The sequence below is a fragment of the Corythoichthys intestinalis genome, chromosome 14 (assembly GCF_030265065.1).
Source record: "Corythoichthys intestinalis isolate RoL2023-P3 chromosome 14, ASM3026506v1, whole genome shotgun sequence".
NCBI lineage: Eukaryota > Metazoa > Chordata > Actinopteri > Syngnathiformes > Syngnathidae > Corythoichthys > Corythoichthys intestinalis.
Window position 1 is genome coordinate 46557533 of NC_080408.1, and position 27960 is coordinate 46585492.

General features: G+C 42.4%; 1 protein-coding gene across 2 annotated transcripts in view; it reads left to right on the forward strand.

Annotated features, from left to right (window-relative positions):
- Window positions 1-27960, forward strand: part of LOC130930445 (guanine nucleotide-binding protein G(olf) subunit alpha) — a 155703-nt gene extending 127743 nt beyond the window's left edge. For both annotated transcript variants that reach the window (XM_057858410.1, XM_057858411.1), the window contains exons 6-12: window positions 23271-23325; window positions 23408-23481; window positions 23758-23816; window positions 23889-24009; window positions 24087-24217; window positions 24296-24363; window positions 26974-27960. In XM_057858410.1, the coding sequence (XP_057714393.1) occupies window positions 23271-23325; window positions 23408-23481; window positions 23758-23816; window positions 23889-24009; window positions 24087-24217; window positions 24296-24363; window positions 26974-27120 (655 nt within the window). In that variant the 3' untranslated portion in view covers window positions 27121-27960. The remainder of the gene's footprint in view (window positions 1-23270; window positions 23326-23407; window positions 23482-23757; window positions 23817-23888; window positions 24010-24086; window positions 24218-24295; window positions 24364-26973) is intronic.

Sequence of the window (27960 nt, forward strand, 5' to 3'; positions counted from 1 at the left end):
GTACGAAGTCCCTTAAAAAAAGCATAGAATATAATCTGGGTGGTTTTAAAAGAAATTGTGTGATAAAAAGGTTTTGCATTTTGTATTTTCCAAGGTTAACTGTGAAATTTGCCAAAGAATTGGCGCAAAAAAATCACTTCTAAGTGGTCTTAAAGAGATTTTGAAGTCTTAACCCTTGTGTTCTGTTCAAAATCCGACCACATTAATGCTAGTGCTCAACCGGAAAATACTAAACCTTTGCAATATATTGTTTTGGGGTCAAGATTGACCCGTTTTTAAATTTTTGCGTGCACAAACTTAAACTGATCGATTTTGACCCGAACAGAATAGAAGGGTTAAATTTTACTTGAAACCTCTAGCAAATGTGTTTCAAAGACTGGTATTGAAATAATTAGATTCATTTTTGACACCCATGGGGTCCTAATTGAAGAACAATCAAATGAATGCATGTTGTTATGCAGTGTTGTTTTTGGCAGCCCTTTTAATTTTTGTCTTAGTCTTTTGAACGAAAATACTTACAAGTCTTAGTCATACTTTAGTCATTTCAAAATATTTCAAAATGTGTTTGTTGTCATTTAGTTTTTGTCGACAATTACTCAAAATGTTTTCGTCCAGAGACTTCAAAAGTTTTGTTCATGAATAGATAAATAATAGGTTCCCAACAATTCTGAATGAACACTGACAGACGAGCATTTAATAGTAGAGTGTCTAAGGACCTCACCATCTTTGTGATGATAATACATATTGGGAGGAAAACGGTACATTATTTTCAATTAATTAAATTAATCCGGATGCCACGAACTGTATGTAAAAAGTTTTAAGCCGACACTCACCACGCTAAATGCTAACGTGAATGCTGTGCTAACACGATTGCTACGCTAACGCTACAAGTTACATTTATTTAGTCTGATGATCACTCAACACAGACCGTTAAAGGCTAAATCAACATGGCATATCTAGCCAAAAAAAAAAAAAAAGCTTACCAAGCATCACCTGACATGTGGAGCCTGGATAAGTAACCCTGTGTGGGGAGCGGGAGGCGTGTCCATGTTACATGATTGACTTGACCAAACACTTAACTGCTATGTGCTAACTCCGCATACGATTAGAAAATGTCACACATTGTGAACTGATGATGGAAACTATGACGAATTTTAATCTCATCTCGTCTCATCAGACCAAAACTGGCATCTGTCTCATGAGTTTGTCTCCCAAGCAAGATACGTACTTACCTCATCACGTTGTCATGAAAAAAAAAATTGTTGACGAGATATTTTCGTTATCGTCATTGTTGACGAAAACAACACTGGTGTTATGGTGCTATGCAGTGCTTTATAAGTCTGGCGGGCCACCAGGCTTTCCAAGAAATTTTTTAACAAGCGCTCAATAATCAGAGGAAATTCTGGTCATCCAGAAATGGAAAGACTAATCAACAGAATTAAACTACAACTGTTTTTATAATGAAACTCAACTGATTTCAGCCTCTCAACAGACTGTCATTGACATCGATGGACGTTTAATCCATTTGAACTAAGAGAGGCTGGCAGTGAATGATCGTCAATGGTAGCCAATCAACAATAAAAAGCATGAATTGAATCTGAGGCTGCCTCAGAATTCTCAAGCATATTTGATCGTACCCAGGAAGTATTTTATTTCATATATTCATTTAGTTTTTAAAGTTGTCCTTGTCCTAAATTGCTTAGTTGTTTTGAATTGGTTTTATTAAAACAATTAAACAATGCTTATAAAAAAATACATCATCTGTTTAAAAAAAAATACTGCAGATAAATTTTGACTTCATTCAATTCTATTAATATTCCAAAGCGAAAACAGCCACTCAACATTTAGGGGGCCATTTTCAAACCACCTCTCGATTGTCCTAGTAGCTCTATTTTTACCCGCTTTTCTTTTTCGGGCACGGCCGCAGTGGCATTGATTTTTGAGTTTTATTCTCCACAAGACCGTTTTCCTCTATTTTAAGATGGATATTGACCAGCGAAAAGCAACGAGCATGCGACGCCTTTCGGCTTGGCCACGAGGAAGGCCGAAACGTGGCGGCCTTGACATTGAACAGCCGCTTTTTGTTTACACCAGATTTGGTTTGACTTTCTGGAGTGTCTCTGTTCTGCCAGTGCTATTTTTAGGACGGGTCTACCGAGCTGCTGATGGATTGGTTTCGTTTGGCGATCCATCTCGTCCGTACGCAAATGTTTCTGTTTGCATGGACTGTCTGAGATCTTTCCATTGGCTGGCCAGTATGACGACTGGGGATGAGTTGCCCTTCTTCATGCTTACATTCGTTTATTATGGTGCGTATGGTGTCACTTCTGATTAGGTTAGCAATATTTTTATTATTGGGCTTGTTGTAACATTTAATACAACTGAGGTCATCAATGACTTAAAACCAGCTGTCTTTATGATGTTGCTATTGAAAATATTCTTAATTACCATACCTGGTTATATGGAGGATGAATAAAACCAAAAAGAATAATTAGACAACAGTTAAAAAAAATAAAAATAAAATAAACTGTGTATATATATATATATGTATGTATGTATGTATGTATGTATGTATGTATGTATGTGTATATATATATATATATATATATATATATACAGTGGTACCTCTACATACGAAGTTAATCCGTTCCAGGACCTTGTTTGTAAGTCGAAATGGTCGTATGTCGAGCAGGATTTTCCCATAGGAATACATTATAATTCCATTAATTCGTTCCACAGCCCAAAAACCTGCACTAAATCCTTAAAAAATACTGCTGGTACTATTACAAATGGCAATTACATATAGCAAAACAAATAAATAATAAATAAAAATCGGATTAATAATATAATAATAATAATTCCTGTAATAGTGTAAAGAAACGGGTTCTAATAAGGCGGACGTTTTTTTCTGTACCTGAAGGCACCGCGGGGCTGACGTGACAAAGAGGGAGGGGAGCGGGTGAGAGTTTACTTTCGCTTTCAATGCTTTCTTGAGAACATCGTCAATTGCGGCAGACAGCAGGCGTTTTGTGTTGAATAAGTTGTGAAAGAAATGATGAAAACGTGGCGAAGCTGGCGATTTCTCTGGAGATGTTACCACAATAAGAATTGTCAGCTTAACTTATAAAGACTGGCGAACGATGGTCGGAGGAGGACCGTGGAGATGTATTGTTGAGCCATTTCACCCCATGCTCATATTTTTCTGTCATGTGCATCTTCATTTAGAAGGTAAGCGTCAACCTTTTCCTTGTTTCACCACCTGTACCAACCTTTTCTGAAACCTGTGTTGATTTGTCACACAAGAAAATCCGCCGTGCATTCGTCTGCGGTGCTGCCATTGTCGTCGTATTTCGAGCATGTCGTCGGATGTAGAAACAAATGGCGAGTCAAATTTTACGTCGGATGTCGAAAAGTTCGTGTGTCGAAGCGATCGTATGTAGAGGTACCACTGTATATATATATATATATATATATATATATATATATATATATATATATATATATATATATACAGTGGTGAGAACAAGTATTTGATACTGGCAGTGTATCAAATACTTGTTCTCCCCACTGTATATAGTTTTTAGATGCAATGTAATTTTGCAGCTAAAATGTGCTATGAGTATAAGGCGTTCCTTCACTAAATGGCCCACTGCATGTACTCGCGTATTGATCGCTCCGGCAGATAGGTTGCACCCCTAGTTTGTGGTTAAAAATGTAGGTACAGTGGTACCTCTACATACGATCACTTCGACACACGATCTTTTCGACATCCGACGTAAAATTTGAGCCGCCATTTGTTTCTACATCCGACGAGTTGCTCGAAATACGACGACATGACAGCACTGCAAACGAACGCACGGTGGATTTTCTTGTGTGAGAAATCAACACAGTTTTCAAAAAAAGTTGATACAGTTGGAGAAACAAGGAAAAAAGTGATGCTTACCTTTGAAATGAAGATGCAAGTTATAGAAAAATATGAGCTTGGTGTGCGCGTCCCTGAGCTTGGTGTGCGTGTCCCTGAACTGGCTCAACAATACAGCTCCATGGTCCTCTTCCGACCACCGTTCGCCACTATTTATAAGTTAAGGTGACAATTATTATTGTGGTAACATTGCCAAGGAAATCGCCAGCTTCGTCACGTTTTTATCATTTATTTAAGAACTTATCCAACACAAAACGCCCATTGTCTTAAGCAGTTGACTGCTCTCAAGAAAACGAAAGTATTATCTCTACCGCACCGACCTATCTCACCGTGACGTCAGCTTCGCGGTGCGTTCAGGGACAGTAAAAAGTGTCCGCCATATTAGAATCCAATTCGTTACATTATTTACAGGAATAATTATTAATTATTCTTCTTATTATTATATTATTCTGACTTATTTATTTATAACCTATTTGTTTTTCTATGTTTAATTGCCATTTGTAACAGTGCCAGCAGTATTTATTAAGAATTTAGTGTATGTTTTTAGGCTTTGGAACGAATTAATGGAATTATAATGTATTCCTATGGGAAAATCCTGCTCGACATACGACCATTTCGACTTACAAACAAGGTCCTGGAACGAATTAAATTCGTATGTAGAGGTACCACTGTATTTTAGGTTGACCCTTGTATAGGTCGCACCACAAGATAGCAGATTTGTGGGTACATTTTGGGATCAATTTCCGATACCAATATAACTGAAACAAATGAAATGTACATTTTATTATTTATTGACTGTATTTTTATTTAGTAACAACTTACGTACATAGTAATAACTAAGTACACAATACAACAATGCCACTGTGCCAAATATATAAAGTAGGGCTGTCAAAATTATCGCGTTAACGGGCGTTAATTAATTTTTTAAATTAATCACGTTAAAATATTTGACGCAATTAACGCACCCGCTGTCATATTGCCTCAAACATTACAATGAGGCCGTTTATGGACATTAAGAGTGAAGAGAATGCCACCGGCCGCTTGGGGGCAGCGCCGTTCCATACTCATGTCTTCTAAACGTGGGAGAATTAGTAGTTGTGAGACGTTTATACTGTATTCACAATGCAATGCAAATTGCTATTTGTGCTCCACACATATTTCGGTAAGTTTTCTTTCTTTTAGTGGCAATTATGTGTCTCTTGTTTTATTTTGGGTAAGATATGTACAGATACAGTGGGGAGAACAAGTATTTGATACACTGCCAATGGGTTTTGGCAGTGTATCAAATACTTGTTCTCCCCACTGTATATGTTATACAGTAATGGCGAGTGGACACAGGCGCGCCGTTTATTGGCATAAGCTTCTCCTTCACAACAAACATAGGTATCCTTTAGTGAAAGCACAACAAAAATAATATTCCTCTCTCAAAAAAAAAAAAAGTTCTCAAAAAGAAAAGCACTTCAATCTATAGTAATGAGGCCCTATTCTGACACACAGTTAAACAACAATGCTAAATAAACTGGCATTCCATATCAATTTAGCTATGCAAAATACACGTAAAACTTTTCACTCTATTTTTATTATTGTCATTTTTATTCTTCTTATTATTATATTAACTCTACTTTTGATTGAAAATTTTAAAAAATTTATTAAAACGAAAACATGAAGAGGGGTTTTAATTAGGGCTGTCAAAATTATCGCGTTAACGGGCGTTAATTAATTTTTTAAATTAATCACGTTAAAATGTTTGACGCAATTAACGCACTAGCCCCGCTCATACAAATTTAAATGTCAGTACAGTGAAAGGCCAACTTGTTAATTGTGTTTTATGGAGTTTTTCTGCCCTCTGCTGGCGCTTGGGTGTGACTTGCATATGTTATTTGGCGTAATGTCGCCCTCTGCTGGCGATTCGGTGTAGCTGATCATTTGGGTTTCGGCGCGCTTTTCTGACGTGATTATATGTCGACGCGAACTCACACTAATAGACAGTGCTAATCAGACCAGCTAACGTCTGCATCCAGTATTCAGTGGCAGTTCTCATAGCCTCATCACACTGTTTGTGTCTAATGCATGCATCGCTTGTGAGTTATATTCCTCCTTTGTTTATATTCATGAGCATTAGATAGTTATTGGTGATGTGTATTTGAATTTGTTCACATATATGGTGAAATGCAGTTACATTGTTAGAGGCTTGTGAGCTAATTGGCTAGTGCTACTGCTCAAATGGACATGTGTGTGTACATTTTATGTTATTTTGTGATTTATGCAAGTTATTGACACATTGCCTTGTTTTCAGTTTTACAAAAATACAAGAAACGTGCTCCTGTCAAAAAGAGATGACTTCAGTAAAGCCCATGCAACTTTTCCACACCGTCTGATTTCTTTTTGGAACTTCTTATGTTCGCTATCTGTCAATTTGTGTACTCACACACATTGAGGACAGAATAGGGCTACTACTTTATTTTTTGCTTGAAAATTTTAGAAATTGTATTAAAACGTAAACATTATGAGGGGTTTTAATATAAAATTTCTCTAACTTGTACTAACATTCATCTTTTAAGAACTACAAGTCTTTCTATCCATGGATCACTTTAACAGAATGTTAATGCCATCTTGTTGATTTATTGTTATAATAAACAAATACAGTCCTTATGTACCGTATGTTGAATGTATATATCCATCTTGTCTTATCTTTCAATTCCAACAATAATTTACAGAAAAATATGGCATATTTTATAGATGGTTTGAATTGCGATTAATTACGATTAATTAATTTTTAAGCTGTAATTAACTCGATTAAAAATTTTAATCGTTTGACAGCCCTAGTTTTAATATAAAATTACTATAACTTGTAACTATAACATTTATCGTTTAAGAACTACAAGTCTTTCTATCCGTGGATCACTTTAACAGAAAGAATGTTAATAATGCCATTTGTGGATTTATTGTTACAATAAACAAATACAGTACTGATGTACAGTATGTTGTATGTATGTATATATCCGTCATGTGTCTTATCTTTCCATTCCAACAATAATTTACATAAAAATATGGCATATTTTAGAGATGGTTTGAATTGCGATTAATTGCGATTAATTACGATTAATTAATTTTTAAGCTGTAATTAACTCGATTAAAAATTTTAATCGTTTGACAACCCTAATATAAAGTTTCTATTTTTGGTTTCTTAACTCTTTACATAACTGTCTCACTGTAACTCCTCCTCATCACCATGGATGGAAGCCCTCACATTCTTCATCATCACTGTCACTATCGTTTTTTGCATGTTCCAAGAGCACCTGCTTGTGGTCGCCTGGCGACATTGTTGTGACAGCCAAGATGCCTGCACGACGTACACGGTTACAGCTTCGCCATGATGTTGTCTTTATTTCTTCCTTGGGCAAGTTTTGTTGCATATAGGTCGCAAAATAGGGCGCATTGGTTGATAAGGCGCACGTCGGATTTTTAGAAAACTGAAGGCTTTTCGGTGCGAATTATACTGCAGAAAATACGGTACATCATTTAAGAACATTTCAGAAATTCTGCTTCATGCTGTAAAGTAAAAAACAGAAAAAAATCTGCAGATCCTGAAAATTAAATGGTGACGCGGGTGAAAAATGTGATCGGTACATCCCTTGTAAATACTGATTCTGCAAATTAAATCATAAAATAAAGGGATGAATGTATTTATTTTCAACACGTTTTAGTTTTTGTCTGAACACACAATACAGTTTTAATCATTTATTCTTTTACACCTGTCTGTAGCTGAAACCTACGGAAGGCTTAAGTGTGTGTCTCTGTATGTCTGTGTATCTGTTTTTGTTCAAGATAACTCAATGCGATAACTGTATAATGGATTAGCCTACTGAACTCAAATTTGCTGGGTAGTTGATGTGATGAGAAGAGAAAGACATGTTGACATTTTGGGGCGCGAGAGAAGAAAGTGTTCACACAATCAAATATGGAAATGCTTTGAAATTGGCTGCGTAGTCGGAAGTTTACTTTCTAGTTTCTTTTCAATTATGGTTAATATTTTTGTTATTTCTAGTTTTCATCATTCAGTTTATTTTCATTCACGTCAGAATTAAATCGCGTGGTCAAACTGCATGTTGAACATTAACTCAAGAGCAGCCATTGACGGCACTAGACATCTAATCCAGTTTGACTAGGAGGGCTCACTGCGATCAGACTCTCTGTCAAAATGGGACTGGATTGGACGTCGAGCGCTGTCAATGGCACTTGACCAATGGTCGTCAAACTTTTAACTTGCAAAGAGCCATTTCGTCCCGGTGGAAAAGACACTGGGTGCTGCACATATCTGAAATGAAGATGTTAGCCCAGGGGCCAGGAAACTTTTTGATCGAGAGAGCCAAAGCTCATAATTTTAAATGTGATTCCACGAGAGCACAGAGTACGAGAGTACAGTTGTGTGTGTGTATATATATATATTTAGAGATTTAACAAAGGAATTTAGCTTCCCCTTAGTAAGCAGAACAGGTTGGGCTCACTTTTTAATTATACACCTTTATTTACTAACTATGTAAAGTAGGGATGTCCCGATCCAGGTTTTTGCACTTCCGATCTGATACCGATATTGTTTGGCACTTCCGATCCGATACCGGCCTATCTGAGCATGTATTAAAGTTTAAAGTTATTTATCCTCCTTACTTAGTTGTCAGACTCATTTTGAAAAGGGTTTTAGTACTCTTGATAACAACTAGCCAGCTGAATTAGGTGAGTTTGAATAACACACAACGGTTGGTGACAAGAAACTGACCTGTTTATTCAGTGACAAATACAAAACATTATAAATAACAAACAGAAATGGCATAGTCAGTCAGTAAAACGTGCGAATAATATTGTAAACTGTCTTAAAAAAGCAAAACACACAAACAACCTCAGTGGAAAATCCCACAAACCCCCCAAGCTATTAGATGCTTTTAATGTTTCATGCATTATTTACAATAATGGCATAAAAACCCTCTCAGGTTTAAATAAACGACTATTTCAGTATCAAATTAACATTTTAAAACAGTAAATAAAATACTCAAGTCCCCATTCTGTATCAACAGCTTTAAACTACATTCAATTCATTTAATTTTGCGAATCAACTGTTAAAGTGGTTAAAATCGCTCCCGGTATTCCATAATTTCCCTTCTGTCTACTTTCGACATGTGAAAGTTTTAAAACTGTTTTGAAGATAGATTCAAGTCAAGATTTTGCCGATTTAGCAGTATTTTAGATAAAAAGTTAATTAGGTTCGCTTGGAAGGTTCACAACAGCCTACTAGGGAAGTCTTCTGCTTTAAGATGGCGGCTGTTCAATGTTGCTAACGCAGTCGAGTTTGTCGTTTAGCATCTAATTCTATATACATATGATATCTATTATCTCCAGTAAAACGACGTTGACTTAGTTTGTAGCGGCTATCAGCAGCAGTCAGGTATTCTTGTGTTTTTTATCCAGCGGCATGAGTCGAGCTAAAGCCGTGAGTTGAGCATTGTCATTTACCCGGGTCTATGACAAGCATGATGTTTACTCTTGGGACGCAATGCGGTCCGTTTCTCATTGCGTCCCGAAGACCGCGCTGTGTATTAGTTCCGCTTTACTTCACATATTTCAATAATTGGAATTTGGATGTTTGTGAATCGTTCTCGAATCTTCCACGGCCGAATCGCTTAAGGATGTAATGACGGCTGGGCATGTTGTACCGTGGTTCTAAGTGTTGGATGGTGCGACTTTACTCACGAAAGATAATGGCTCGTCATCCAGAATGAATTCTTCGGCAATGACTCTTGTTATTCCCTGGGCTTTGGGACTGTCGAGTGCCAGTTTGTCACACATAGCAAAAGTTTCTGCCAGTGTTAGTTACGTAGGACCTTTCTTTTTGTCTTCGGTTTTCTTAACATACTCCTCATATTTTTTGTGGTGGTATTTCGCTAAATGCTTGATTAGGTTGGTTGTATTAAAACTTCTTACAGGTTTACCACCACGCTTGACTTTATTGTGGCATATGTTGCACTCTGCCTCTTTGTCTTTGTCGTGCTTTAAGGTGAAATGATCCCACACAGCTGACATTTTTACCGATAAAGTCTCTCGGTAAATTGGGAGACGGTAATATAGTTTGTTGAAGGTGTGCCGTAAAATACTGACCGGATTTTAGGGAAAACGAAGCAAAAACTGGAATGGATTATGTAAATCGGAAAACCCGGACCGGTCTTTCAAAAAAACGGATCGGAAGTCTGGATCGGAATTTTTCCGTGTCGGCCGATCCGATACCGATGCGCATTTTTTTTGCCCATATCGGCATTCTATCCGATCCAAATATCGGATCGGGACATCTCAAATGTAAAGTCATGGTGCCTCTCAGAAAGTGGCACCGTGACTTTCCATAGTTGGTGAATTCATGACATGCGGGAGTGATCTGTTGACAAAGAAAGTGAGTCTGACTTGTTCTGCTTACTATAGCCAATCTCTTAAAAGCCACAATATGTTTTAATCAAATAGCGTATTTTTCAGACTATAAGTCACAGTTTTTTGTCGTAGTTTGGCTGGGGGTGCGACTTTACTCTGGAGCGACTATTTGTGAAATTAACATAATATTATATCATTTCACATGTTGTTTTGGTGTTTTGGAGTGACACTGATGGTTTGGTAAACTTGTTAGCATGTTCTTTATGCTATAGTTATCTGAATAACTCTTAATAGCTTTGTTACGTTAACATACCGGCCACGTTCGCATTTCGTTGTTCATGCATCATGTAACATTATCATACTGTACACTTATTCAGCATGTTCTCTATTGTATTTTTATTTTGTCGCGAGCCTGATAGTGGACCCGGCGGATGCTGCCCGCGCGGATGCTCGGTGCCCGCGCCCTCAATGCCGGGTGACTGATGAGCTCCTTACCAAGGCCTATGATGTTGCGGCTCGGATTGGCTGCTTGGGTAATACGTTTTCCCACCTTGCCCTGCCCCTTTCACAGTCATTGGGGGAGCCAAGTGTCAATGACAGTGTACGGAACCTGAGCGATGCTTCCCTCCAGACGTTCGCATTTATGTCCAGGGAACTTGGCAGGCTCATGTCAACACTTACTGTGGCCAGACATCAAGTATGGTTGGCACAGTCTCCTCTGACCGAGTCGTGTAGGGGCGCACTTCGCACTCTACCTGTTGTGCCGGGTCATGTGTTTGGCCCGGCGGCCCAACAAACCCTTGAGAGAGGTGGAAGCCAACAGGTCCAGGCAACAGTTTGCGGTCCTGCAGCGAGCTTCCAGGCCCACCCGCGAGCGTGCTCCTACCTATCACTCTGCAACCGGAGCTCCACCTGCGCCGAGAACTGCACGTTCGTTCTCTGCGGAAGGACAATCTTCTCGACGGCCTGTTTTTCGGGAGCCGGCAGGAAGGCCCCCAAGAGCCGACCGCTTTCCCAGACCGCAACACATTCGCCCCTCCAAGCCCTCTACTGCTAGTAGGGGCAAGAGCGGTAGACTTTGACTATCATTGCCGGGGCCTCAGCCGTTTTACCAAACACCATCTCAGGCGCTGGGCGGCCCTTGCTCCAGACCCATGGGTCATTTCAACTTTGTTCAGAGGTTACTCTATCCAGTTCAAGCGTCGACCCCCAAAGTTCAATGGGGTGAGAACAACCGTTGTGTCAGAGCCGAAGAAACGTTTGGCCCTCAGACTAGAGATCACGGAACTCTTGCGGAAGGAAGCCGTAGAGTTGGTTCCCAGTTCAGACCTGTCCAGGGGATTTTATTCAATTTATTTTCTTGTTCCAAAAAAGGACGGCGGGTTCCGCCCCATCCTCGACCTGAGGTCGCTAAATTGCTACCTCAAGTGTCTGAAATTTCACATGCTGCGCACGGCGGATGTCCTGCAATCAATCACTCGAGGAGACTGGTTTACGAGTGTGGATTTGAAGGACGCCTATTTTCACGTGCCAGTGGCGCCACACCACAGGCCATTCCTTCGCTTTGCTTTCGATGGAAAGGCGTACCAATACAGAGTGTTGCCATTCGGCCTCTCTCTCCCCGGACATTTACAAGATGCGTGGCTGCGGCGCTGGCCCCCCTGCAGAGCCGCGGCCTCAGGATTCTTCCTTACTTGGATGATTGGCTTGTGTGTTCACAGACTCGGGAACAAGCTCTCAGCCATACCGCGCTGCTGTTGGACCATGTACAGCGGCTGGGACTCAATGTGAACCTTTCGAAAAGTTGTTTGGTTCCCTGCCAGCAGGTGATTTTCATCGGCATGAGCTTGGACTCCTTGACCATGACCGCCTCTCCGTCGCCACGGAGGGTGGACGACGTTCTTCAAACGACCGCGCGTGTCAGACACAGTGCGACGCTGTCATACGGGTCTGTCCTCCAGTTATTGGGAAAACTAACTGCACTTTCAAGCGTGGTGCCATTGGGCCTTTTGTTTCTGCGCCCGCTGCAGATTTGGGTGAACGGTTTGGGATTGGACCCCAAACGGCATCAACACAGACTTGTGACTCTCTCAGGGCGTTGTCATCAACTACTGCGGCCCTGGATGAACAGACAGTTCATATGCAAGGGCGTCCCACTGGGTTCACTTCCCTCGCGCCGAGAAGTGGTTGTGATGGATGCGTCTCTTTCGGGCTGGGGTGCAGTGTGGAACCACAGGACGGTCAGGAGAGTTTGGTCCCCACCGGAGAGGCTTCGTCACATAAATGTGTTGGAACTTCGTGCTGTCCGACTCGGTCTCAAGTATTTTCTCCCTGCGTTGCGAGGAAAGCATGTTCTGGTTCGGTCAGACAATACGTCCACTGTCTACCATATAAACCATCAAGGGGGAACCAGGTCTCCTCACTCACTGGCAGAGGCTCGAGAGCTTCTCCTGTAGGCTTTTCCACGCCTTCTAAGTCTCAGAGCTGTCCATCTTCCCAGGGTGCACAACTGTGCAGCGGACTTCCTCTCCAGGCAGAAGCCACCGCCAGGGGAGTGGAGGTTTAACCCTGCTGTGGTTCAGGAGATATGGAGGAGGTTCGGTGTAGCACAGGTGGACCTCTTCGCTTCAGAAGCGACCACTCATTGTCAACTGTGGTTTTCCCTTGCGGAAACGAGCAGTCCACTAGGTCAGGATGCCCTGGCACACGCATGGCCGGACTGTCTCCTGTATGCGTTTCCGCCTCTTCCCCTCTTGATGGTGACTCTGCACAGGATCAGCCGGAGCAATCACGAGGTGTTGTTGGTCGCTCCGTTCTGGCCAGGGAGACTGTGGTTTCCGATGATTCTCAGACATCTCAATGGAGATCCTTGGCCTCTACCCCAGAGGAGGGACCTGTTGTCTCAGTTGGAGGGGAGCATCTGGCACCCACACCCGGAGCGTCTTCGCCTGTACCTGTGGCCACTGAAGGGCCGGATTCCCTGTTAGTCCTGTACGGAGGCGGTTGTACAGACTGTACTTTGTGCACGTGCGCCTTCCACGAGGGCACTTTACAGTAACAGGTGGAAACTTTTCAATAAATGGTGTAAGTGTAACAATGTGGATCCTGTGCGCTGCTCTGTGCCAATATTGCTTAACTATTTGCAAGAACTTCTTGATAAGGGACTTTCTGTCTCAACTGTGAGGGTGTACGTGGCTGCGATATCCGCAAACCATGTTTTGGTGGAGGGCCGGTCAGTGGGCTCACATTCCCTGGTGTGTCGGTTCTTGAAGGGTGCCCTTCGTCAACGACCTCCAAAGTTCCCACGTGGGACCTCCCTTTAGTCCTGGAGGGTTTGTGTTCCTCCCCTTTTGAGCCCTTGAGTGGGTCTGACATTAAGTGGGTCACAGTGAAAACTGCGTTCCTCCTCGCAATTACTTCAGCAAAGCGAGTGAGTGATTTGCATGCTTTATCAATTTCTCCGAACTGTTTACGGTGGAATTCAGACGGCTCGGGGGTTACATTATGGCCCAATCCGAGTTTTTTGCCAAAGAGACTTTCAGCCTTTCACGTTAACCAGCCGATTACCTTGGCTGTGTTTAACGATGCGAGTGCACCTGATGGGCATTTGCGAAGTTTGCTATGTCCTGTTCGGATGCTGGAGCACTATGTCGGTGTGACTGCGAGCACTCGTAAGTCGGATGCTCTTTTTGTATGTTTTGAGGTCAGGACAAAGGGCTGCGCGGTCTCGAAGCAGCGACTGTCACATTGGGTTGTCGCAGCTATTCTGCAGGCCTATGAGTCCAAAGGTCTTTGGCCTCCTCGGGTCTCGTGCCATTCCACAAGAAGAATGGCAACTTCCTGGGCGGCGCTGAGAGGTGTTCCACTGAATGACATCTGTTCCGCCGCAGCATGGGCATCGTCTTGTACGTTTGCGTGCTTCTACAGAGTGAATGTGGCAGCTCCTCACCCGGTGGCTTCAGTGGTGCTGTCGGCTTCCTCTGACCGCATCTGAAGTGTCTTCGTGACTATGTTGGTATGTGGTCATCCAGGTGCTAAGCACTGCCCTCTGGCGGTCAGGAGGAATGAAATAGAACGAGAGTTACTTCTGTAACTAGGGTTCTATGAATTCCGGATGACCGCCAGAGTTTCCTGTCACTCAGACTCCCTGCGAGTACATTCTGAAAAGGAACTAGTGCTGGGTGAGCGTGTGCCTTATACTGGTCTGTGACGTCACCCAGGTCACGCCCACTGGCGTGACTTTGTTGTCATTTTATTCTCGACCTTTGTGCTGCGCACACGTAGCTATCCAGGTGCTAAGCACCGCCCTCTGGCAGTCATCCGGAATTCATAGAACCCTAGTTACAGAAGTAACTCTCATTTTATTTTAAATTGCCTTTCAAGATGACGTATCTGTTCTATTTATTGGATTTTATCAAGTAAATTTCCCTCCGAAATGCGCCTTATACTTTGGTGCGACTTATGTTTTTTTTTCCCCTCTTCATTTTGCATTTTTGGGCTGGTGCGACTTATAATCAGGTGCAACTTATAGTCCAAAAAATACGGTACTCGTTTTTTATTTTTATTTTTGAACTTAGCCACATCAGAGGGACCAAAGAGCCGCGGGTTGCTGGCTTCTGTACTGGACGGCACTAGATGCGATCATTCACTGCCAGTCAAAATGGATTGGACATCTATCACCGTCAATAGCAGCCAAATGAGTTAAAAATCATCTACGGTTGAGAGCATTTTCCCACATTACAATTGATTGTTACGTTGATACAGGCCCGTTCCCAAAAAAAAAAAAGAGTTTAATCTCGTGTTACTGTTAAGTAGACATAATGTATGACAAGGCGGTCTCTCTCTCTCTCTTTCTCTCTCTCTCTCTCTCTCTCGTTATCCATGTGACGGTGCTCCCGGCGAGTTCGGCACTCAACAACGGGGAGAGGCTAAAGTGAAAAAGTCCATTTTGCTTCCGGCCCGTGCAGTTCAAAATATGGAAACTATTGATCGGGCCTCCGCGCGCGCTGCTAATTAAAGACGCTGCTCTATTTGCAAAAAGTCAGGCCAATTATCAAATGAACACATGGAGTGTTACAGTCGTAATTGTTTTTAGTGGTGCTCACTTACAGTATTTTGCAAAATACAAAGTGCTCTGTTTCACTGTGATCCTTTTTTGTTTTTGCTTCATGGCCGGCAACATGTGACCCCGACCGCATGGGGCCCAGGGCCCGAGGCGTCCCCTGCGTCAAATGTCCCTGTCTGCATTTTGCTGTCTCACGCTGTGTATCCCTTACAAAAAGAGGATGAAAAACACACCCAGTCAACTGTCTTGTCTTTAAACACAACAAGTAAAACAGAAATTTACCAGTTAAGTATGCAGTGGAGTTACACTAGCATAGTGGCACTGCTTGATTCCAAGTTCTCATTTAAAACTAAAATGAATTCAGATAATCCAGGTTCTCAACTTTTGTGTAAAACAAGTTACCTGCTGTACTGCATGTTGAAATTACTTTCCATTTGACAAAATAGAACAGAACAAACAGGAGGACAGCATCGGTGTAAGCTAGTGGCATTTTATAGATAATGCTGCATTGTATAGGAGGAGGTTTGTTGACAAATTTTCATCGCATGCACAGTTGGTTTGATGGCAACTAGTGACAAATATGATGGCAGGCAGCGAAGACGCACCGAACAGTTAGCGGGAAAAATAACCGAAGTATAAACGCTAACGTCTGAAGATCTGTTTAGGTGCCAAATGGTTCAGGTTCATAAAGTTTGGGGGCCTGAGTATCACACGATTCAAGCTATATGATTGCCTGAGGAGTTGTAATGAGCTCATGAAAAAGTGCCCGATTAAAAATATGATGCGAATGTATCCGACCACCTGAACATACACTCACCGGCCACTTTATTAGGTACACCACGCTAGTAACGGGTTGGACCCCCTTTTGCCTTCAGAACTGCCTCAATTCTTCGTGGCATAGATTCAACAAGGTGCTGGAAGCATTCCTCAGTGAGTTTGGTCCATATTGACATGATGGCATCACACAGTTGGTGCAGATTTGTCGGCTGCACATCCATGATGGGAATCTCCCGTTCCACCACATCCCAAAGATGCTCTGTTGGATTGAGATCTGGTGACTGTGGAGGCCATTTGAGTACAGTGAACTCATTGTAATGTTCAAGAAACCAGTCTGAGATGATTCCAGCTTTATGACATGGCGCATTATCCTGCTGAAAGTAGCCATCAGAAGTTGGGTACATTGTGGTCATAAGGGGATGGGCATGGTCAGCAACAATACTCAGGTAGGCTATGGCGTTCCAACGATGCTTAATTGGTACCAAGGGGCCCAAAGAGTGCCAAGAAAATATTCCCCACACCATTACACCACCACCACCAGCCTGAACCGTTGATACAAGGCAGGATGGATCCAAGCTTTCATGTTGTTGACGCCAAATTCTGACCATACCATCCGAATGTCGCAGCAGAAATCGAGACTCATTAGACCAGGCAACGTTTTTCCAATCTTCTATTGTCCAATTTCGATGAGCTGTGCAAATTGTAGCCTCAGTTTCCTGTTCTTAGCTGAAAGGAGTGGCACCCGGCGTGGTCTTCTGCTGCTGTAGCCCATCTGCCTCAAAGTTCGACGTACTGCGCATTCAGAGATGCTCTTCTGCTTACCTTGGTTGTAACGGGTGGTTGAGTTACTGTTGCCTTTATATCAGCTCGAACCAGTCTGGCCATTCTCCTCTGACCTCTGGCATCAACAAGGAATTTCCGCCCACAGAACTGCCGCTCACTGGATATTTTTTCTTTTTCGGACCATTCTCTGTAAAACCTAGAGATGGTTGTGCGTGAAAATCCCAGAAGATCAGCAGTTTCTGAAATACTCAGACCAGCCCTTCTGGCACCAACAACCATGCCACGTTCAAAGTCACTCAAATCACCTTTCTTCCCCATACTGATGCTCGGTTTGAACTGCAGGAGATTGTCTTAAACCATGTCTACATGCCTAAATGCACTGAGTTGCCGCCATGTGATTGGCTGATTAGAAATGAAGTGTCAACGAGCAGTTGGACAGGTGTACTTAATAAAGTGGCCGGTGAATGTATATTGTAGCTAGACGTGAATACATTTTTTTTTTTTTTTTTAAATTTAAAACCTGTCCTGTTCAGCTGTTTGTTTAAGTGCCCGGATAGTCTGAACAGTTTTAATGTTTCACAATGAGAGTCTGACATACTCCCATTGTGATTATTCAACATACCTCGTTTATTATAACAAAGCTGCAAACAGGACGGGGTTATGGGGGAACAGAAGAAAAGAAACACAAGAGAAGAAAGAAAAGAAACACAACAACAAGAAATACATTGAACGCCTAACTACACTAACTACTTAAATGTTGGTGCTATCGTCAGCTAAATGTATTTCCGGTTGACACCATGTGGGGGGCCTGTTGACTAGGGAAAGAGGGGGAAGGAGGTGGGGGAGCTATAAGCTAAGTGATAGAAAGGAGTAGAGTGTACACAAATAATCTCTGTGATCTAGAACCCAGTAATCGTGTGAATCCCTTGTGAGTGTAAGCCCGTTGACGACCTACCCTACGCCGCCCCATCGCCAATCCCGGCACCGGGACCCCCCGCCCGAGCGTGCCCAATCTCATCCAACCGCATGCGAGCCCCTCCGGGCACGCAACAGCCACGCAGATGAGCGGAGACGCCACGCGGGCGCCGACACAGAGCCACGGCCCCCACCCAACCAGCCTGGAGAGGGAGGGCGGGTCTGGGGGGGGGGGCAGTGCAGCCTATCCCTCCTCCTGCTGCCCAGCAAAGGACCCCCCCCCCCCCCCCCCCAATCCAGGGTGGTCCCCCAGGACACACCACCAACCCCACGCCCGTCCCAAACCCCGTCCGCCCACCTGGGCCACGAGCCGCCTCCGCAGCCCCCCAGCCGGCACGGCACGCCACGGGGCCCCCAGCGGCCCACCAAGCCCAGGGCAGGGTCCCCCGCCGTAGCAGGCAACATCCAGCCAGGTTCCCGGCTGGCAGCCATAACCCAGCACCATGATGGGATTGTTAGGGGAGGGTAGTTCAATGTATGCATTAAAATAGGAAAGCTTGGCTTTCGGCAGTGGGACCGCAGCATTGAAATTCAGCCCAGCTGCCCGTCCCACCGCCCTTTGCCAGAGCTCTCCTGTGGAGTATGATATGTGTGGTGCGTTAAAAAAAGGTGCAGGGATGGCAAGGCCTGCTGTAAGGAGGTAACCGTGAGGCCCCCCCCCCCCCCCCACCAGGTCCCAACCATCCCATAACCTTGGTGTGTGAGGCATTAAAAACAGGGGGGGGCCAGGCCAGGACTGTATGGCCCCGTCCCAACTCTCCCAGGAGAAATGAATGAATATGTAAGTGCCAGGTAGAAAGGTATTTACAGTGCTGAAGTGAGGAGTGCGTGAGTTAAGAGGCAGGCTCCCGCAGGCGTGGCCTCATCCACCAGAACCACCGGCCGCAGGGCGGGAGAAGCGCCAGGGCCCCGATCAACCCCTGCCCCAGACCACCCACGGCGCACCAGCAACCGCCCACCCCTCCCCCCGCCGCCCGAGCACCCATCCCGCCCTCTGAGCAGGCGCTACGCCAAACGCCGGAGACCAGGAGATGTCCACCTCACCAGCAAGGAACAGCAAGCCCCACCCAAGGCCCCGCAGGCTCCAAGAGGCCCTGCCGGCAGGAGGGCAGCAGCAGCCGCCGCAGTCCAGGGAGGCGGACAGGACCGAACACAGACTAAGGGGACGGAGGTGCAACCCCCCCAACCTACCCCCGGGCCAGGAGGAATGCGCAGTATGACACCAGGGGGCACCTCCCCGGTATCCGGTACAAGGAGCTCTGGCCGGGCTGACCCGGGAGGGAACTATGGACGCCGCATACACCACCCAACCCCCGCCCCATTGCACCTTACCCCGGCCGGCCAGGGAAGGGCCACGGCTCTGGACCGGCGCCCGCGCGGCACCCCCACCCACCCGCAAGACCAGCGCGCGCCCAACGGGATCCACGCACGACCAGACGCCACCAGACAAGCCCTAGCTGAAAACCCCGGCGCCAGGACCGGCAACGGGACGGCACAGGGCAGGACGCCAACAAACTCCACCTGTGAAGCTAGACGTGAATACATGTTTTTATTACTCGATTTGTTAATAAATTGAGCTCTAATACACTACCACAGCTAAATGAAATGCGCACACATTTGTTGATAATTTGTCAAGTTTTTTTTCCTTTGTAAAAGGGAATTGTGTAACCATAGCCAGTAACGTTAACTTGGAATGATATAGTGTCATATCAAATGCGCACCTTTAAAAGTGCCTGATTTAAAATGCTTCTGTGTATATATATATATATATATATATATATATATATATATATATATTTTTTTTTTTTAAAAACATGTTATAATTTTCAAATACAGTGGTACCTCAAGACACGAAATTAATTTGTTCCAGAGTGGCTTTCGTATCGTTTTTTTGTATAATGAATCGCCTAATTCGTTCCAAGTGCTACTAATACCCATGAAATTTGCTGTAATGTCCTGATTCCCTGTCTTTATTTGTAATGCCTTGTCGCCTCTTAGTGGCGCTTAAATGTGACTAATTTTTTAAGGTTTAGCTCATTCTACAGACGTTATTACTTGCCTACCCAAGCTCATAGCAAACACAGAGTGCTAAAAGATGAGCTAACTTTGGCAGAATAGAAAATGCATTGGCTATAAAATCCAAGTAATTCAAAGACCTACGGTCATTTTGTTTCAAGGAATGCTGGGCCAATGTCAGCTTTAAATTGCAATTAGAAGAAATGTTTACTATTCATCGCTACTATCTGTTGTGGTGCGAGTTTTTCTCCTGTTCTTTTTCTCTAAATATGTTCATATTTGGCCAGCTCTGTTTGGCACCGGTATCACAAGACAGTCACAAAGAGCTCAGTAATTGCTCAATTTCGCTGGGAAAGGCTGACTAAAAATACTCTTGCTGCTGCCTCAGTGCAACAACTACAATATAAAGCGACATACAAAGTGGAACGTCCCCATCAAAGAATTTCAACCATCGAGACACGTGATGTCAGCGTGAAAGTTCAACTCAGTGTTTTTCAAGATAACCAACATTTTCTTGATGCTTAATGTGAGAAATACAAGAATTCTTTCCTGTAATATGTTTTTGCCAAGTAGATGCTAACATAAAGGTAGTTCTGATTAATCCTTAATAGGACACTCATTTAACCCTGGCAGGAAAACTGGCTGTGATTACTCATCTTTTAGTGCCATTGACGGTGCCAGACGTACAATCCATTTGGGTTAGGGGGCTTGCACCGATCGCTGACAGCCCCCCAGTCAAACGGGATTGAACGTCTAGTGCCATCAATGGCAGTGAATTCCAAGAAATAAGACATATGTTGGTTTCTGTACTAGAAAGACCAGTACCAAAAGGCAACAAATTTTTAAAATTTTGAAATGACCAAAAATAGTCACTTACAGAGCACCCCGGGTGCCAGGGTAGAAAGAATATTTTTAAAAGATAATCTGTACCCACAGTTTAGTAATACAGTAAGTACACAATTTACTAATTAGTACCCACACAGATTAGTATTCTGTACCAACAGTTTCGTAATATGTACATATTTTACTCATTTGTACCCACATTACTAAACTGTGGGTACAGAATGCTAATCTGTAATAATTTAAGTGATTAATAAGTAATTTAATAAGTACATCTATACACAGTTTACTAATCTGTACACACACATTACTAAACTGTGGGTACAGAATACTAATCTGAACCCACACATTACAAATTTGTTTTAAAAATTTGCCCTTTGTGTGCAACTGTGGGTACAGATTATTAAACTGTGGGTACAGAAATACTGTCTGTACCCGCAGATGACTAAACTATCCCCTCAATTTTGTAATCTCCGGGTAAAATTCAGTTATCTATACCCAGAGATGACTGAACTGTGGGTATAGATTAGCAATCTTCGGGTAGAGTTAAGTAATATGTGGGTAAAGATTACTAACGATTACTAAACTGTACCCACAGTTAAATATTCTCTGGGTATAGTTGTCTATACCCATAGATGACTAGACTGTGGGTATAGATTAGTACTACATTAGTACCTCTATTTACATGCATTTTTATGCGTTCTAAAACATTTATCTCTGAATTTTGGGGGGCTTGGAACAGATAAGGGCATTTAAATGGAAAATATGTCTCTCCTTACAGAATTTACAAGTTAATAAACTACTTCCAAAACCAATTAATTTCGTAAGTAGAGGTACCACTGTATGTGGGTACTGATTATCTGTTAAAAATAATTTTCTCAACCCAGCCCGTAGTCACTAGGCATGTGCCGGTGTGAGATTCTGACGGTATGATAACCTTAAGCCAAAATATCACAGTTTTATGGTATCACGGTATTACAATTATAGCTCTAAAATGTGTTACTTTATCACGGTATTGCAATTACAGCTCTAAAATGTGTTACTTTTAGATATCTGAATTTTAAAAAAAAATCAATTGAAAAGGATTAATATTTTTCAAAACATGTTAGCAAATTGGAATATAAGCATAATGTCAAGTTAAAATACATTTAAAAAATAACACATTATTCTAAATAAAATAAATGCAGTCCTTTGGTGAGCCTTAGGTGAGCCTAAACCCACAGCTCAACATTATTTATCAGAACAAAAATAACATGTGTATGACTCGTATCGTGTTTACATCATACATACACTCTCTTTCACAACACACCTTTTACCACTGCTAGACACACTAAACATGCTGGAGTTGTCTCGTAGCTGGTGGGAAACATTCATGACAGTGTTTACTAACCTTTAATTTTGTATAAATGCGAAATCATATTGGAGGTATTGCCTCCTCGGCAGGCACCCTCTGCAAACAGGTTTTACTTGTTGATTGGTCTTCCTCAAAGCCACTGCCCTCTGTAACTTTTCTGTAGTATTCCCATACCAGCGATTTTGTTTTCTTCGATTGGGGAAAAAGTTCAGGAGTTTTACCTCCTCCAGCCATCGTGTAGCACAGCAGACTCACTGACACTGAGCAACAACCGATAGGGGAGGGTTGAGCCTTGCAGCTGCAAGGGAGGGATTTCTCCCTGCATTTTTGGGACATAAAAAAGAGCTAATACCATAGGGACGGTGTGACGGAAAAATTTTGCGGTTTTGAAACTGTGATGTTATCAAATCATGGTATACATGGAAACCGGTAATCGGCAGATGTAGTTGTCACTTGACTTATAAAAGGATTTTTAAAGTAAACAATAATAGTCACTTGCCCTTCGAAGGGTTAAAAAAATCATTTGCATTTTTCCATGGAAGCACTGCAAACAACTTGATATATTGTTTTGGGAAAAAAGAAACTATGCAGTAAGTGTTGAGCTAACTTTTCAGGTGGTATGTGTACCCAAACCAGTTTACTGTGTTAGCATTGCTTTTGGTTGTTGCGTTGTCATCTTTCCAACATTCAAATGACAATAAATGCTCATCCCGGTAATTGCGTGTTTGGAGTTATGCATTTATGTTGGACACCAAGCCTGCCCGAATCTGGTCTGTTGTGTCCAGAGCTAGGCTCTTGACGTTACCATCCTATGCTATCATCTGAACACAGTCTGCCTTATGTAATCACTCCAGCTGGAGGGGCGACAAAATGACCAAAAATAGCCCAGACTGAGCAGCCCTGCCCTCTTGTGGACACAAACCACTTCTGCACCTCCTCCCCAGCTGTCAAAAAACATGATTGTGTAATTTCTAAATGCATGATGGGGGGAAAAATTGGAAATTTCCGTGTGTGTTGACACTAACTTGACGGCCTACAATACACTGAAAAAGCAAATTTTGTTCACTGATCTATATAAAATGCTTGTTTCATTGAAAAATGCATGTGTGTTTTCTATCTCTCTGCAGTTTCCTGGACAGAATTGACTCAGTAAGACAGAGCGACTACACGCCAACAGACCAAGTAAGCTCTCCCGCGCGTTCTGACTCGTCGTTGCACCTGCTTACGCGTAGTTTTCCACCATGACGCCATCTTTGTTTTTCAGGACCTGCTACGCTGCCGAGTGTTAACTTCAGGGATTTTCGAGACGAGGTTCCAAGTAGATAAAGTTAACTTTCAGTAAGTCTGGCCAACCAAAACAATTGGACTGCTCATGATATTAAACAGTATAGTATTATAAACTAAATTGATTGTATATTCATTTTGTAAATGGAAGATATTTGTTTAATTTGTTTTAACCTACTGGCTGCCATTGATGGCAATAGATTGGACCTCTATAACTGACAATGGCAGCCAATAAGTTGACAAGAGCAAAAGTGAATTCTGAATATGCACATTGTTGCATTATTGTTGAGACTTTGTCGTTCCTCATAACTTTGTCTCCTCTGCTCGCAGCATGTTTGATGTCGGAGGTCAGCGGGACGAGAGGAGAAAATGGATCCAGTGCTTTAACGGTCGGGCCCGCATTTACTGTTATTTTTGCCGTTTTTGCCGCCTCACGTCGCATTCTCTCTCTCCCTTCACAGACGTCACGGCTATCATCTTCGTGGTGGCCAGCAGCAGCTACAACATGGTAATAAGGGAAGACAACAACACCAACCGGCTACGGGAAGCCCTGGACCTCTTCCGCAGTATTTGGAATAACAGGCAAGTTCCCGTTTCGTCGTCCTTTTCCTTCCTCGTCGAACGTTCTGAATGCTCATGGCGTCGGCTGACTTTGGCAGGTGGTTACGCACCATCTCTGTCATCTTGTTCCTCAACAAGCAAGACATGCTCGCCGAAAAAGTGTTAGCTGGAAAATCCAAAATCGAAGACTACTTCCCCGAATATGCTCGATACACCATACCAAATGAAGGTGGCGTCAACTCGCACGTAACCATTGATGCAAACGTTCCACACGTTGCCGTTGACTAACAGTCTGTTCTTGCTCCAGCAACTTCCGAACCCGGCGAGGACCCGAGAGTGACGAGAGCAAAATTCTTCATTCGAGACGAGTTTCTTGTAAGTAGACATGTTATTTCTATTAAAATATTTTGAAAAGAAAACAAAAAATTTGAACCAAAATATGCATGGAAATTAATGAAAGGATGCATATACAATGGTACCTCTACATGCGAAGTTAATTCTTTCCAAGACCTAGTTTATAAGTCGAAATGTTCATATGTCAAGTAGGATTTTCCTATAAGAATACATTATAATTCATTAGTTCGTTCCACTGCCAGAAAACCTACACTAAATCCTTAATAAATACTGCTGGTACTATTGCAAATAGCAATTACACAGAGCAAAACAAGTACATTGCGAATACAAATTGGAATATTAAAATATTAATAGAAATAATAATAATAATAAAACCTTTCATAATGTAATGAATCGGGTTCTAATGAGGTAGATGTATTTTTGTGTGGTGTACCTGATCGCACAGCGTGGTTGACATGCTAGAGTGAGGGAGGACTTTTCACTTTCACTTGTTTACATGGTCAGCTGCGGGGGACTCTTAGGCGTCTTGTGTGAAATGCAGAAGTAAAGGGGAAGTAACTCGGAAACTTTTCTATGGCGGAAAACACAAAAAAGACTGAAAAAGCAGTATCTGCTCTTGCACTCCTCTTCAAAAGAAACTGCTGTATTTTAAGCCAAAACAACTGTTGTGTTTGATAGAACAATATGTCTATATGCTGCCATAGTAGATTCATGGCGCATTAAGCCCCCAAACTATTTTTAATTTGCCCGTTTTACCCTGGAAACCCCCGTTTACAGACATCGCGCAACGGTTTTTGTTTTTTTACCCAGCCATGAAAACAAGGTAAGTAATTATATTTATTATTCAAAATATCTGTCATTTTTAGCTTAGAATCATTAACTGATGTCTAATATTTTGTTTAAAAAAAAAAAAAAAAAAAAAAAGACTAGAAATTATTCGCTCGCATATTTTGAACTTTTAAATTATGTCACAATGATCAAAATGGCGTCTATAAAAAAGTCACGGATATCTACCTCATAACTATCGCTAAATTGTTTGGGTTTTTTTGTGTTACTGAAGCATTTTCCCCGATATGGTAGATGATAAATAATCGATCTAAACAAAGAAAAATTGAGGGAAAAAAAGTTTAAAAGGGTAAATATATAAAAAAGAAAATCTCGACCACTCCTTGATGTCTGCGATTTCGATGTTATATGACCACGTTTCACCCATAAAATCCCCCCAAAATCCAGCTGTGGCCATTCACAGCTGTGTCTTGATACTCAGTGATACATGCGACATGGCGTTTTTGGATCGAAACAAGGTAACTACGCGATATTAATAGTCATGGCGTCTGTAATTCTGCTCTCGTGTGCTCTCACCTCCAGATAGGGTTTTGATGTTTAAAAAACAGATTTAAAAAAATAAAATAAAAAGCCCTCCTGTCCAAGATTTTAAGCTTTCCAATGATGTATCACACATGCATATCGGACAATTTTGAAATTTGGCCAAATTGGCAGTCTCAGAGCGGAACTTCAAGTCACCTGAGTGTTTTCCGCCATATTCAAAATATATTTCGTTTTCCGAACGCGCCGCTCACTTAATGCAAATTCACAATAGAATACACCATTGAAGCGCTAATCAAAATTAGCATTGATTTGCCTTATTTAACTCTCGAAAGAATAAACATTAACACAAACAAACACCACCATGCTTCTTGTCATAAACAAGAAGCAACACTCATAGCATGCGCGAACTGACATCATTTCCTCTCAAACATTGACGGCAGATATAGATATATACATTATAGATTCAACGATAGAAATACTTTTTTTTTTCTTTTGTGCGATTCAAACTAAATGACCCATAAGAAAGCATCCAGTGATGATGCCGTAGATGGAAAAAAACACAATGCCTTTAAATGTTGAACAGTTTCAAAGCGGCTTATCAAAATGTGCGTACAGGCTTGCAGCTCTAATCGATACCCTCTCTCTTTCTCACTCGGCTGCGCGACCAAATGTGCTCTTCTTCGTGTGTGCTTCTTCTTTGTGTGTACATGTGCTCTTATTCGCGTGTGGAAGTAATACCTGCTCTATGCTTACTGCGCCAAAATAAAAGCTTGCATCACAAAACAAAAGTCAACATTATTTAAAAAAAAACAAAAAACAATAACAATAAAAAAACGACTGGAGACAAAATGGCAGACAAGACTACCAGTGTCCTAAAATTGAAATCACCTACAGTAAATCTGGAACATCGTTACCCGGGGACTACCTGTTTATTTTTTTTCTTTAAAATTTCAATTTTATGAACAAATGATACTATTTACAGTGGCGGCAGAAAGTTGTTTTTTTTTTGGGGGGGGGGGGGGGGGGGGTACGAAACGTTTACGTCTTCCTGGGGCGGGCGTAACAAAAAATAATTGAGACGAAAGCTCGCGCTTCCCCTCAAAATGCTGCCTCCCAGTGGTCATAGTACGCACACACCACTGTTCTTTTTATAAGTCAACTGCAGCATGGAGGGAATCTGCCAGCCCGCCGCTTCTAAAACCTGAAGCAACGTTAACGCTACTGAATAAATTCTAAATTTCTAATTTAAATTTGAATTTATAATCTTCTAAATTGACTCTGATGTCTGTTTCCCCGTCCCAGCGGATCAGCACGGCGAGCGGTGACGGTCGCCACTACTGCTACCCGCACTTCACCTGCGCCGTGGACACGGAGAACATTCGGCGGGTTTTCAACGACTGCCGGGACATCATCCAGAGAATGCACCTGCGGCAGTACGAACTCTTGTGATGAGACCTCCCGCCTCCTCCAGAGGACCATCAAGTACTACTGAAGTGTGTCAAATCCTCCTCCTCTTTTTCTTTGGCTTTTTTTCGGGGATTCATCTGCGACGAGAAGATTCGATTGATTCCTTGGTTGCTTTTTTTATTTTTGTCATTCCACTAAGCTTCAGGCTACCTCCGTTTCTTTGCCCCCTCCCCCACCCCCTATCTTTTTCGGATACATGAAGACACCTACAGGACCTCAGTGTTGAGTGTGCGTGCGTATGCAAGCGAATGAAGCGATAAATGCACTTTGCATCAGGTTCCTTTTTTCCTCCAAGATTTGAATTATTCTCCCCCAAGAGGAACACACAATGTAGCATCAATGCGATATTTATTAACCCGTCACCACTTTTTTTTTTTTTTTTTTTTTTTTTTTTTAAAGGAGGGGTACAAAGAAACACACAAAAAACGCTTTGCGGACCGAGAGAAAAGAGAGAGACGGGGCGCACGTTGACGAAAAAGTGGGATTTTCTTCCCCCGAAGGAGCCGCCGCCGCTACGTGCACTTTAGCCCCGCCCCCTCCGCAGACTCGGACCCCGAACCACCACACACGCACACGTAAACACGCATACCATCGTTTTAACTGCGGGAAGGGGAGTTCAAAATGTTTTGTTTTTTTTTTCAGTTTTTTTTCTTGTACACTGTGCAAGGTGGAATTCTCCTGTACAGACTGTAAAGTGTAATATTATTTTGTACAAGTTCAATTGAAAAGAAAAATCTACTTGTAGATCTTTGTGCCTTGATTATGGCTGTACCTGTAAAAAAAAACAAAAAAAAAACAACAAAAAACGACAAAAAACAAAAA